The 14,653-nt window shown below is 38.4% G+C and overlaps 1 protein-coding gene across 2 annotated transcripts in view; it reads left to right on the forward strand.

Moving 5' to 3' along the window:
• Positions 1 to 12,500, forward strand: part of EPM2A (EPM2A glucan phosphatase, laforin) — a 35,973-nt gene extending 23,473 nt beyond the window's left edge. For both annotated transcript variants that reach the window (XM_039707117.1, XM_039707116.1), the window contains exons 4-5: positions 9,824 to 10,065; positions 11,474 to 12,500. In XM_039707117.1, coding sequence (XP_039563051.1) covers positions 9,824 to 10,065; positions 11,474 to 11,754 — 523 coding nt within the window. In that variant the 3' untranslated portion in view covers positions 11,755 to 12,500. The remainder of the gene's footprint in view (positions 1 to 9,823; positions 10,066 to 11,473) is intronic.
• The last annotated feature ends 2,153 nt before the right edge of the window (positions 12,501 to 14,653 follow it).

The raw sequence follows: 14,653 nt of genomic DNA on the forward strand, positions 1-14,653 counted from the left end.
AAGTGAAGAAGGGAGAAGAGTTTATACTGTGGGTCTTTTCACTGTATAGGTTTGAACATACTGCAAGGTTGATAACAGCAATTCCACTGAACTTACTGGAGTATGTGAGCTTAGTTTAGAGAAAAAATTAGATAAATTTAATCTATTATTGTTTCTGGATAACAACTATGCACTGAATGAGAGTGGTTTCCACAGGATGTGTAACTTTTATGCTGCTGGAGCTGAATAAATTGGCTTGAAAGGAATTCTGTGCTACCATAGTTTGACTACTTCTGGGTTAGACAGCATAGTTTAATGAAGACTAAGAAAGAGGATCTATTACTATTTGTAAAAGACATTCAAGAATTAGTACAAAGGGGGAAGAAGAATTATTGAAATTGAACCTTCTTTAAGATCAAATGGATATTAATTGCTTCTGAATGAATTTAGAGTGTAAATTAGAACAAGGTTTCTGTCATTAAAGGAATGATGTCTGAATTCTGGCATGACCCTTCAAATAGGGCAGGAAGGACAAGGAACCTAAATTATTTCAAGATGGAACTTGATAAATGAATATAGGTGGTGATTCCAGAAATGGAAATTAAAGTTTATGATTATAGTATCATAGATCATAGGCTCAAAGAGACCTCAGAAAGTATCCAGTCCATTTCCTTGCTCCAACTTAATCTCAATTACATTTAAATCATTTCAGGTTTATCCAGCCTGATCTAAAATATGATCTCATCTTAGTGATGAGACTCTATAGGCCTGTTACTCTCCCATTCAATTACCTCACTATTCCAACCATTAAAAAGCTTTGCTAATCTCAATTTAAGTCTTCCTAGTGCAATTCAAGTTAATTTCTTCTTGTTCTTTCCACAGAAGACTTGGAGAGCAAATTAGTATCCTGCCTCTCTACAGCCCTTTAATATATCCTTGGAAACTCATTTTTTTCCCAAAATCAGAGTGGTTGACTTTGGAATATCTCACTATATTAATTCTGATATTAGTCCTTGGATCTTTCAGTCTTTTATCTGAAAACTTGTCTTCTAGAACTCTGTTTGTTCTGGCACTCTCGGCTGGGCTCTCCAGATGTTTCTCTTCCTTCATCCCATTTTTCCTGATGACGGTCAACGAGTACTGAATGTAACAGAAGGATTATTTTGTGACTTTCAAGCATAGTGCTACTGCTTATCCAACTATTATTGTCATTTTTGCAGTGTGGGATGTAGTTTACTTCCCAGTTGTCTATGTGTTTTCTTCAAATAAGTTCCCCTGCTGTGGCAAGGTATAGGATGTTAGGAATGTTCTCAATCTTTGTATCTGTTATTATGAGATGTTTTTTGTGAGTTTCTTCTAATAAAGCTCTTATGTTCCTTGCAAGGAAATGTTTAGGATTGCTGTGGAAGGGAAAAATGGGCCATAAAGAGAAAATTTTGTGGATCTGTAGACTAAAATCTTGTGCGACTTTAATTCTTCTCATGTGGATCTTTTTATACTGTGTCTCTGGTGAATTCAAAGCTGGGACAATCCTGAAGCGCACACACAGAATGTACCAGAAGGTTGTGAATGAGAAGAGCTGGGCTGTGCTTAGGCATGGGCACGGTTGCTCAGTGTCTCAAAACTTCAAGGCACTGTGGTGCCTGCTGTAAGAGCAGTTTGGTGGGTGAAGTGAGAGCAATCAAACCCCTTTGTGCCATCAAGCTGATGGTATGGAAATCCTTTCCTGAGAAAGCAGAACCTGAGGGCAGTGCAAGACTGGAACCACTTTGTAGCTGAATGTCTGGGCAATACTGTATTTTAGTTACAGGTTTGATATTACTCTTACCTGCTTTGCTTTTAGCACATTGTCAGCTTGAGGTCAAACCTTAATGGCTTATTTGCTTGGCATATCAGTAAATGAGGTAATTTTATGCCACAGATTTATGAACACGGAATAAATAAGATACTATTAAGCAGAAGACTCAGAATTCAACTGACAAAGTGTTGTTCTAAAGTGATAAAAGCAGGTGTTTCTTTCTACATTCCAAGTCTGCTCCCATGTGAGAGGCTAGATAAGTAGTTCAAATTACATCTAAGTAGAAAATTTGCCAGACCTTAATTGCTTTTCATCAGAGTTCCAAAGAAGGAGAAGTAAAAAACCACATTGGAACTACATTGTAGCCTGCTTAATTCTCATTTAAAGCCCTGAGGTAGAAATCTTAACTTCACAATAAACTGCACTCTTTCAGTGGTAAAGCAGAACAAGTTTACAAGCAATGACTTGTGCTTCTTCTACATCTGACATTTAGGTAAGAGCAATTTTTTGTTCAAGAATATAAGTAGTTTCTACAAGGTCTGCAGCTGTGTCGTTTCAGTAGGATGGAGTTTTGTCATAAATCAGTGCTTTTCTCTGGTGGCTTCTGCTAAGGTTATGGCCATTTATTCCATCTTTCTTGATAAGAGTGATCTCATTAAGCCTGTTTATTCTATCTTGGAGTCAGACCATAGCATCATCAAACCTTGCTTTCCTGCTCTGGCTGCTACTGCTTGACTCTGTGCTGGCAAACAAAGTGCATCTGACTGTTGCCAGTCAACCCTGCTTAAGTCAGGCCTGTCATCAAGAAGAGTCCATCAGTTTCTGTTCTGCAAGGAGACTTTATCAGTAAATCAACAGGAGAAGGGATTAAGACCACAGCCATTTACCCTTGTGCCCTGTGCAATATGCAATGAAATGTCAGTGTCGTAACCCCTCAGTCCTACATTATTATTTCATTGGTAAAGAGGCATTTTGCTGAGAGATCTTTCTGTCCTTTGTTTAAACAGACTATAGTAAAACCAGGATTCCTGTGCAAGACCAAACAAGGGACTCCTCTGTTTTGGTATCTGTCCATGCTGTCTGTATTTTGGAGGAAGACACAAGACAAAAAAAAAATTTTAAAAATATTTCCATTTTCCTCATCTCTTAGTATTTACTTTATAGGTGAAGCTATATAAAATTTTGTGTTCTTTATGTCTTTGATTTTGATAAAGCCGGTTGGTTTGCCCTTTTCATATATATAGTCTTTAAACAGTTGTTAAATTCCCTCTTAAGAATGTTAAATCCTTAGTCTGCCCTCATTTGAAAGTATTTTCACAAGAAATTTCTGGAATCTACTGAATTAAGTTTTAATATTTTCATTTTTCTGTATCTTTCTTGATACAACAAAATATTGTAAAAAGTTCAAAGTTTGAGTGCATCGAGTAGGATCCTTGATTTTTAGACCATTACTAAAAATTTTCTGATACTTTCAGTTCACTTCTTGGTACAGGCTCATATTTCCACTTTGATCTCTTTATAAGGCAATGCTTTCACTACAAGCAGGTGCTGTTTCCCTTTCTATTTAATTATAGTTAGCTTAAAATACAGTGATGTGCATGTGAGATTATTTATTCCAAGACATATTTCAGAGATGCATTCATCAGCTGTGAATCTCATCTGCTCCTTTGCTGCATATTAATTTGGTTTAATTTGGCACTACTGCCAATTGAAACTAATAATGGTTTGGGCAAACTTTGGTCTCTCCTTGTTGACTAGGTTCATCTGTTTGGAAAGGTCTCAATTTGAAAAAGTTAAGAATGTAGGTCAGCAATGACATGCTGCCAGGGAACTTTAAAGAGGGATAAAGCCTTTGAAGCACAAGAAGTAAGTAATCTTTGGCTCTTCTCAGAAATGTACTCTTTTCAGTACTGGGAATAACGTATTCAAAAAGAGAGAGAGTCCAAAGGCAAACAAGAGTGATCAGATGCTTTGAATATATGACAAGCATGTGTGTGTGTGTGTGTGTGTGTGTGTGTGTATATGTGTGAAGAATGCAAAGCTGTGTTGGAGTGTGTTGGTAACTTAGAGTGAAGTAAAAGGGTTTTACAGAGTGGAAGGAAAGAATCTGTTCTTTGTGTCCATTGTGGAGACAAGAAAGTGTATCTGTGACTTGTGACTGCATTATTTGTCCATATATATTGGACAAAATAAATCTTTTTCAGAGGTTAGGATAGTAATCAGTGTGTTTTCTACATATCAAAGAATATTTGAACATGTTCAGATCTTCTGCTGGAGAACAGAATTTAGTAATTTGAAAATTCTTCTCAGTGTGTGAATCCATTTCAGGGCATTAGACAATCTAAGTAATGTTTCCAGATTGCTCTGACAAAAGTACAGGAACCTCATCTGATTTCTAGGAAGTGCTCACTGTCACAGGTTCAGAGAAAAGAATAAGGAAGGCCTGGAGGAGAGATGGCTAATTTGGTACTTCAGGGAAGGCACACACAGACCTATGAATAAGCTGCTATATGTTGTTAGAAGGATGCCACAGGCAAAAGAAGGAACACATGCAGGATGATAGTTCTGGGTCATCATAATCCAGTGGTATTGCCATTAAAGTGATGTGCCTTGTCACAGGGCAGAGAACGCAGGAAAGATGAAAGAGCATTTCAGCTGTAGCTGAGCATTTCCTATATTCTCATTTTGAATATGCCCAAAGCAATACTTCTGGAAATCTCTTTTTTGTGTCATATGAGACAGGGAACAGACATCTGGTCTCTGAACTAGTTTAAATTTGGCTAAAAGTTGAAAATTTCTATGAAGTTTTTGGTTCAGACAGATCATAATTTTCCATTAAAAATCGACCTTATAAAAAAACTCTGAATGAGTTCCTACTCCTGTGCCATCAGGAGAGGAAATAGGAATGCAGTGTAATTGGAAACAGTCTCTAGTAGTTCAAGTGCTGCAAAAATCATCTGTGACTGAGTTGTACTTCAGCCTATATTCCCTTTGGACTGCTTGCTTGTAGTGGTACCAGGGTAATAGCACTACATTGGTGAAAAAAAACCACTCTGCATGCCTAGAAGCAACACAAAATTCTGGGGGTAAATTGACTGAATTATATGTGTTGCTCTTCTGGGAATGCAGAGTAAGTTTTCCTGCAAGTTCTGTGTAGCTGTGGTTGCATGCTATACGTTTAGGATATAAGAGTCTGAGGAGGAGAGAGTTAATTTAATCATTATTTTGTTTGGTTTTTTTCGGCTAAATGGCTCTGTTTTGTTATATGTGTATCTTAGTGCTTATCTCACTGTCATCAGATGCTCAATGGCATCTAAGGAAGTCTGGTCTAGAAAAGTGAAGTGGAGTGCAAGCTTTAACACAGGCTACACCTTGACCTGGCACTGAGGGATGATTCAATTAATCACTTTTCATTTAAAATAATAGACTGGACGTTGGTCAAAAATATCACTGGTATAAACAAATGGAATCATTGATAGATCATTGTTGCCAATAACCAATGACAAATACCCTGCTATTTTTCCTTAGTTTTGCAAAGTCCTCTCTTTTGATTAAAGCTGGCAACTATCATGATAAAAGGACACCTGTCAGTACCTGATAGATATTCTCATGAAATGTGTTCCTAAAGTGCCAAATCCTATTCCTTTCTATAAGAACTGCACCTCTTAGTGGGTTGACTAATTTTAGGGTAGATTCTAAGATGCCTTCTCCTAGCACACTCAGGTCTGGAAGCAGCACCTGAGTCATCCCAGCTTGCAACTCAGCATTTTAAGGAAATTTCAATTTAGGATCTGTTTGTCTCAAAGCATTATTAGCAAAAGTAAAACTGGAGCTGCTGAAGAATCAGAGTAGACATTGGTGTCATGGAGGAAGAGCTGACTGCCTGATGCAGTAACTTGGTGTGTTCCCCTAGGTCAGGTCACTTTCCCTGGAAATCACATCCCTACAATTACAGTTGCTGGGCTGTTTTTATTGTACTAAGATTGAAAGGTATGGTGTGTCGTGCTTTGTAAACCAGCCTGAAAATTGGTGTGCACCAATAAAAAAAAAATAAAAATTCGCAATGCTAATTTTTCACTGCCTCAGACTCATTTTCTCCTTAGGGATGGGGAAGAACATTTGCATACACATTGATTAAATGGAATATATTTGGTATTTTAGATGTATTCACTCTGCATTGTTATATTTTAATCTAGACTGTGTGGGGACCTGGGGGAAAGCCAACAAACACAATATATGTCTACATCATTAAAAATAATTTAAGTGTTCTGGAGAAGAAGTGTACAAGTGTTTGCAGGGTGTTCCATATTTACTCAGTGGTAATGATAAATAATTGTTGGTTTTCTCAGTTTAGAAGTCAAAAAGCAGGTTTTAAATATGTCAGCCTTCAGTCTGGGCTCTGTAAAAATAAACTGAATAACATTTGCCTAACATTTAGTCCTTGTTACCACAACCTCAAGCTTCTTGCATTAATTCATGCATTGGACCCCTAGAAGTCCCCTTAAGGTAGGTAAATATTGTATCCATACTGCTGGTGGGGAACTGAAGTGTAGCTGAAAGGAGCTGACAGAAAGTAACTATAAAGAAAGGGTTTATAGACAATCTTCAAGTCTTAATCTCAGAAGATCACTAGATATTGTTGATGTTTGAATCACTCTAGGTGATTTCTTCATTGATAAACTGTCTCTGACTGAATTGACTGTGTCTTCTGGAGCCAAACATGGTTTGTTATCCTTGATGCAGAGAGTGAAGATGCACATTGACAAAATGCCATGTTTATATTAAAGCAAAATTTCAAGTAGAATTTTGCTAAAACACCATCCTGTTTTGATATTTTGGGAACATCAAAGGGGTTCAGCTGAAAAGATTAAAGGTCTATTGATCACTAATAATTTCCTAATATTTTTTGATGTGCTTAGGGATCACGCAAACTGCTGCTGGAATATACCCACATGTGAGCTGGAAAGCAGTGGCTGTCAGAGAGCTCAGAGTACTATAGCTTGACAGTTTAGAGGGGAACATAAAAGAGCTCTCTTTCCCTTGCCAAATGGTCTTGTGGCTAAAATCTGGCTACCTACTGAAATTCAGTGGCAACTTAAAGAAGGGCCACATTGAAAAGGAAAACTAGAAGTTATATCATTAAGGAAAGAGATGTAAAAATGAAATTACCACATTCTTGCTTGGTTCAATATGTATGTTTTCCTGGTCCTCAGCATAATGAAACCCTCAGTAGGGCTACCAAAAAAATCTATATTTAAAATAGAGCTGCTAAACTCTCCATTAGTCTCTGTACTCACACATGCACCAACCCCTTTTATTCCTTCCTTCTGATGTCAGAAAAAGGCAAGGTTTAAACTAGATAAAGCTAAATAGAAATATAGGTACCATGCAATAGGATTATCCTAGAATTTTACATAAATTGGCTTATAGGACAGCTCTGCAGTACTGTTTGCTGCATGGTAAAAGGGTGGTTAAGCCTTGGCCAGCAAGATCAAGAGTTACAGTTTTTTGTAGGCGGGTAGATAAAGGGCTTGTAGACCAAGGTCAAGGCTACATCTTGATCCTCTCTAAGGCTAAACTTTAGGACCTGACCATAAAATTAATTCTCAAGAATTACGTCTCCTAAGTACATCTCTTAGGTCATTCTCTGAATGACTCCACTAGTTTAGTTAATTGTGGGGAAAGACAGTGATAAAAATTTGGTGAACTCTTCAGATTGTTCAGTAAATGCAATTAGTATTGTGCAATACACGTGGTCTTGTCATGTACAAGACCTGTGAGGCTGCAAGAACAAAATAAACAAATGGTCTATATCCCAGGGGTCTTGCAGATAGCACAGCTCTGATGTTCACCCATTAAGAAATCATTGGGGGAAAAATTATATAGCATGGGTTTATCAGTAAGCAAGAGTACCACTCAGAATTTTATTTATCTCAGGAATGCTTCAGTCACTTTTAGTTTAATCAAATCCTAGAAAACACATGTTTTTTCCTCCCATCAAGGTAATTTAGTGCATTAGATGTTTCACAAAGTATCAAGTGAATTACATATGTATGAGTCTCCAGGAAAGCCTTTGAAGGAAGGGTACTAATGTTTTGTTTTTGAAATTATATCCTCATTGTCACAAGTTATTAGTGACATTGCCATTTCTCTGTCTCGGGAATGGAGTTTTGTGGCCATTGCTCATCTCCAGCCATTTGTCAGCATCTGTTAGGGCACTGTAGCTCACACTCAGCACCTTGAAATGCCCTAATCATGGTGGCAGGTTCCTGTGGCAGAATCCTGACAGCAGTCACTTGCTCACATTAGGATGGGGGTTGCTGTGGGGCTGGCACGTGGGAAGGTGTAGTGAAGTTGTTGCAGTGGATCTTTGCCCATCCCTCTGATCAGTGGGAATGCTTGAGCTGGTTATGTTGGATTTTGGGCAATTCTTGAACATGTATGTAAAACAAAAACTAAGTCAAATCTTGTCAAGTGATCTCACTGTTGGAACATTATTGAAATGGTTATTTGCTATGTAATAGCAAATTGTTTAAATTGGTCTCAGTTACCATATATTGAGATCAAGTGTTTTGTCCCATTGAAACACGGGCTGTTAAGGCCAAAGGCTGTGTTTGTGTGGCTAGTATGCAACTCACCATGGAAACAATAGCAATTATTGTTATAACAATAATTACAAACAGGAAACAATAATAATTACTTATTTTCGGATCTGAATTTTTATTTTTGATAATATTGCAGTACTAATATAGCAGGATTTAATAATTACAGTCAATTACAGGTCTTAATTAAATGCTAGTACTTATTACTGTGACAGTAAAATGGAAATAGCTACCTGATGATTTAAGAGTGGTTTATAGGCTCCTGAGAAAACATAAAACTTTTCCCTATTTATTGCTGAGGTTAAAACTGGGAAAGATCATAAGACATACATGGCAGACATTTTATTTTTGAGGATCTTGCTTTTGTTGTAGATTTGCATTTAATAGTGTTTGCTAAGTTTGTAGTTAGAAGTGCTACAGATTTGTTGCAGTTAATAAGGTTTGCAAAGTTTTGTGTTAAGTGTAGGGATATTTTCTTTAGTTTGTGGATTACACATTCAAAATCGAAGTTAATAGAAGCAAAAAGAAATTAAAGCAGATCACTAATAATTTGAGCATCTGAATAATCCATTGTAGATGCCATCAATTTAATTGCATGTGCATATTAAAACTCCTCATTTGAAAACAAGTTTCTAAATATTCAGTTTATAATGTCAACATCTGTTGAAGTATACAATAGTTTTATGATAATCAGCAATGGGAAAACCATAGAAGTCTTGAAGTTTGATTTCAATAAACAACCATGTTCTGATACTTTCCCATCCAACATAAGCCTCTTGTTTTGCTGAAAGGTTTCTGGTCCTTCAGGCCTTGAGGGAAGCTGTACATATGTTTGATTCCCACTAGCCTCCAAGAGATCAGAGAAAAATTAGAAGAAAATTACTCATTAAGTTTCAAGTTTCATCACAGAAGAGTTGTTCAAAATGCCTTTTACCCTCATTATAGTGGTAGCTAAAGAGTTGGAAGACTTCTTTATGTTTGACTTATTACTAAAGTAATGCAGATTTAGATCATGTGAATTCTTTGGGTTTTTTGTTGTTGTCTTTGGGGTTTTTGTTTTGTTTCGGTTTTTTGTGGTTTTTTGTTTTATTTTGTTTTTCTGTGTGCACAAATTGCATGAATCGTCAGAGTTTTCTTATTTTCATCCCTGATGTTAGTAAGCTTCTACTTCAAGCTTAGTGATGAATGATGCACTGGAGACCTGTGCTATAACTGTGCTCTGAAATTTTTTTCAGTATGTATGGGTAGTCTAGGAGCTTGATCCCCAGCATCAGACATCACCAACTCAACTGTAACAAAAAGAAGTTGTAATGAAATAAGAAGTTACTGCCTGACAGGAAAACCCTGTGCTTTAGCAGTGTTTGTGTGATGATGTGAAGCAGGTTTGGAACTTGGCAGTTTCCTTAAGATACTGTCATCAATCCCACTGTTTTCTCAATGCTAGGATTCTGCCAAACATCTGGCTGGGAAGTTGCCCTCGGCAGCTGGAGCACGTGACCATCAAGCTGAAGCATGAGCTGGGTGTTACAGCTGTGATGAACTTCCAGACTGAATCTGACATTGTCCAAAATTCCTGGGGCTGCAACCGCTACCCAGAACCCATGAGCCCCGAAATCCTCATGAAACTGTATAAGGAAGAAGGTCTTGCCTATGTCTGGCTGCCAACTGCAGACATGAGCACTGAAGGTAATGCTCATGTCACTCTTGCAGTAAATTAATAGCAACAAACACTTGGAGTTAATAATTTGTCACTTTCATGACAGCTGGCGGGGAGGGGAGGAGTTCTGTGCACATTTTGCATGAAAATATAGCTGGAACACAAGGTGTAGTTTCTTTGTGTGCTGTCTTTAACAAATTATTCATATTTTCTTGTAGGCAGAGAGGCTATCTGAAGCACTTTGTGTCTGGCAGCATTACTTGTGTTTGAGTTTAAAGCAATCTGACATCAATAACTGCTTAACTATTTTTACTTTCAGCTTGAGTTCAGCCTATATAATGAAAATATGCTGTGTAGGTGGAAGACTGCAAGTTTGTAGAGCAGGGCAGCTTGCCACCTTTGCTGATTAAAAAAGGAGAGACAGTGTTTTTTGTCTTCTGTTCCCTTCCAAACAAACACTTTAACTGCAGTATCCCAGTCTGATGAAACTCCATAGCAACATTTATATAATCATTTGCAATTAACTGAAAATACTCAGAGCACCTGAGCTGTAACATCAATTACTAGTACTTTTAAAGTCCTTGGTTGGAATGCTCAGTTCGAAGTCTTGTTTTCAACCAGAAGGTTAGAAAGTGAGTGTGTTTTCAAGTGAGCAGCCTGCCAGCAGAAGCGAGTGCTTTCAACACAGTGAAATACCACTGCCTCAAACAGGTAACAACAGGGCATCAGGGAAGACGGGAGACCTTAAAACAGGGATTTGAAAGGGCTTAATGTCAGTGCTCATATGGGCCATGAGGAAAAATTGGGTTCTGCTTCTTGCAGCTCTGTTTCCCAGGATAGCCAGAAGAAAAGTGTCAGAAAATGTGGTATGTCCATTCCTTTGGGAGTGAGAAAGGCTATTCTGTGTTGTTTGACTGTGGTCTTAGTACACAGTGAAATCATAACAGTTTTAAGTTGTACAGTAAAATGTTCTTCTGCTCCTCCTCCCTTCTCACTTACTGAATTGATGGCCTTCATGGAAATGTTTTGGAAATCAGCAGTATGTAGATATCTTCACAAACCTTTGGTATTAAAAAGGAAAAAAAATTCATTTTTGGCTTGCTAACTTTAACACTCTGTAAGTTGTGCTGTCCTCTATAATGTGCTGCCTTGTCTCAGTTCCTTTGAAAATGAATATGCCACATACATCTGATGTTATCAGAATGTATATTTAGAGAAGACTTGGGGCATTTTACAGTTTTGTGTGATCTGATTCTATATTGCAAGGAAAAAAAACAAACAAGTTAGCCTAGAAAGTCACTTGAGAAAAGAAAGAAAAAAGTGGAATATGTCAGGTCTGCCATTATGTTTCACAGTTCATCAGGCTGTACAGGCAGAATCTCAGCCATGAGCTGACTTTGTCCAGTGCAAATGAACGTGCCTTGTTTTCAACCTTAGGAAGAATCCAGATGTTGCCACAAGCTGTGTGCCTCCTGCACGGGCTGCTGCAGAATGGACACACAGTCTATGTTCACTGCAATGCTGGCGTTGGCAGGTCCACAGCCGCTGTCAGCGGCTGGCTGAGGTACGTGATGGGATGGAGCCTCAGGAAAGTGCAGTACTTCCTGGCTTCCCGGAGACCAGCTGTCTACATAGATGAGGAAGCTCTGAATCGTGCTGAAGAAGATTTCTACCAGAAATTTGGGCACCTTCGTTCCTCATATCAAATAGAAGAGTAGAAAAGCAGAAGAAAAGGAAGGTGAAGAGGAATCCTTACATTTAAACCCCAAGGACTTAGAAATTTCTGTGACTCAGGCACCCACCTCACCTCTTCAGATTATAAGCTTCTTGTAAAAGTGATAAGAATTTTGTTTAAAAAGTGCCTTAGAGTTTTTTATTTGCTTTCTTTAAGCTGACATGTTTTCAAGCCTTTTGGTGAAATTATGAGACCTAGAAACTGCAACATGAAACAAGATTTTCTTTTAACCACTTGCCTATAGGAACTGAGGTTTCAGAGTAGACACTAAACAAGATGTGAGGTGAAATAGAGTTGGCAATGAAAAGTGACAAGAAAAAAATACGAAGATTGACTGGATTAAGATTCAGGTTAGGATGGAGCAGACCATCATCAAAGCTGCTCAGTTATTTTAAGCGGATATTAGAATATTGCAGTGTTTTGTAGTAATTCTGTAGAAGAGTGGTATTGATGAGAAAGACCAGAAGGAAACTGGTTCTTCAGCTCAGTGTTTAAAAACAAAAAGCTAATGTCTAATGCACTGAACTAAGATTTACTCTTTGTCCATCTAGTTAATGCTAAATATTATGAGCTCCAGCGATATTATTTTATGACATTGGGGTTATGCTGGGCTGTGACATGGAGAGAGGACACAGCTCCAGCTGTGTCAGCCTTGCTTTGTTGTGGAGCAGGACGACTGTTACATTATCCTAGGCTGTGAGTTCTCTGAGTTGAAGCTGCATTTTGCTCCTCTGGTCCAGCAGCCTTGCTTTGTTGTGGAGCAGGACTACATTATCCTAGGCTGTGAGTTCTCTGAGTTGAAGCTGCATTTTGCTCCTCTGGTCCATGCAGTGCTGTACAGGGACTCTCTTAGGTGCCAAGTCAGTCTGAGCAGTAACCACTGGGGTAAGACAGTCCTATAGGAGTTGTGTGCAGGACTGGCACCACAGCCTCTGGGCTGTTGACCTAGATTAATATCTTCAATACAGCAAAGGCCTCCCCTTGTGCAAGCAGTAGGTGTGTGTTAGATTTAGCTGATTGAAGCGAGTGCTGGGCCATCTCTGGGCTGAATGGAGCCAATATATTCCCTTATAGGAACAAGGAGCAGCTCTGCAGAGGATGGTTTCTCAGGAGCTTAGCCTCAGTGTCAGCTTTGTGGTTGATCCCTAGTGTTTCCCATTGCTCCTTGGTCCAAGCAGCACTGCATAGCTAAGCTAAGCTAAGGTAAGCAGTGGCACCGACAGCTTCCAGTCCCACTCAGATAAAACCAGTTTGCTGTAGGTTGAGTTCAAGAGACAAGAGACAATTAAGGATGCATAAACATTAAGAAACATAACTTCTACAGGTTTATTCTTCAGTGAAATCTCATTTTTCCAGCCAACTTGTTCCTCTAAAGATGCAGTCAGTGACAGAGAAGTTTAAGTAATACATATTGATTTTCTGAATACTTAATGGGGAAACTATTGGATATGAGCTGTTTATGGAGAATGTCCAAAATAATATATTTTATTTATCCTATACTTAAATCATCTTGAAAAGAAAAATGTTTATTTAAGTTATTCTATGTGTGGTTTTGACCATGACTTCATTTCTGATTTTTTGAAATAATATTGCCTGTTTAGAAAATGGATGAGAAAATAAAGACAAGATGGCTATTCCAGCAGCTTATTTTGTCATGTGTCTTTGTTTCCCAATTTCACAAATAGCAAAAAGGGTCATAACCAATATTTCTATATAGAAGTGGAACCAGCCACTTTAATGGTAACAGCCCATGTCTTGTCTTGTGCTGTGTCAGTTTGACAGGAAATCTCAAAAAGCAGCACAGCAAAGGTGTGTGGATCATATGGCACCTCTGGTACCTTCAAAAACAACAACAGGTCTTTCTTCTCCTAGCCCAGAGCAGAGAGAAGAGGGAGTGTGTGAGTGCTCCTGTCTGGCTGTTTGGGCTCACATGCAAATGTGCAGAGCTACAGCTGCCTGCCCAGGAGCTACCTCATTTTAACTGAGTTTAAAGTAAAATTGGTGAGCTATTGCTACCATATTCTCCTTAAAATCAAACACCGAGAGAAGGAGAATGGCATGAGAAGCAGAGAGTACAACTTGCTTAAGTTTTACATTTCTGCTGAGATTTATTTGAAACTGCAAACTTAAAGTGTGTTTCCAAGCATCCCTGACAGAAGCCCTTTCCTCCAGACGCAGCTTGTAATAAATGCTGGGGCAAATACTTGTAGATTTGATTCTTGTTCCACAGGTGGTGTGTGTGTGTGTGTATATATATATATATATATATGTGTATGTGTGTACATGGATATATATATATATCGGGCTCTTGGGACTGAGCAGTGCACAACATGGCACAAACAAGTATATGACTAAGTACAGCCACTCTGTATTGGCTACTTCCTAATTTTGATCATATTGGCAATGGAAGCAGACTGATGTTTCATTTGTAGTGCAGGAATCCCTATGACACAGGAGTCAGATTCAAGGATGCCCTAGCAGGCTGTTAATTCATTGCTTACTGTCATTTCAGCAAGGGGTTGTTGATTCATTGCTTATTGCCACTTCAGTTTGTGTTTCTGCTGAACTGCTTGGGAGCACACATCATAGAGATTGCATTAGCTCATGAACTGCATGAAAGCAACTTGCCAACATCATGCTGACAAAGAATGCAAAAAGATCCCAGGAGGCTCCCAGGGCTTGAAGTCCCTCTGTATCTATTTGTAGCATCCTTTTTTCCCCTCATTGCTACTTTCCTGCTTTTGTCAGTGAAGACCTCTCTGTCAAGCAACAGTCATTCAAAACTTTTTATGTGGAATGCAACTAGGAACTTAAATGCTAAAGGGATCATTGCTAGAGACTACAGCAACAGAAAAATCAATCATATAAAAATATTCAATTTC

Source organism: Passer montanus, unplaced genomic scaffold (genome assembly GCF_014805655.1).
Source record: "Passer montanus isolate IOZ18808 unplaced genomic scaffold, ASM1480565v1 scaffold2, whole genome shotgun sequence".
NCBI classification, from domain to species: Eukaryota; Metazoa; Chordata; class Aves; order Passeriformes; family Passeridae; genus Passer; species Passer montanus.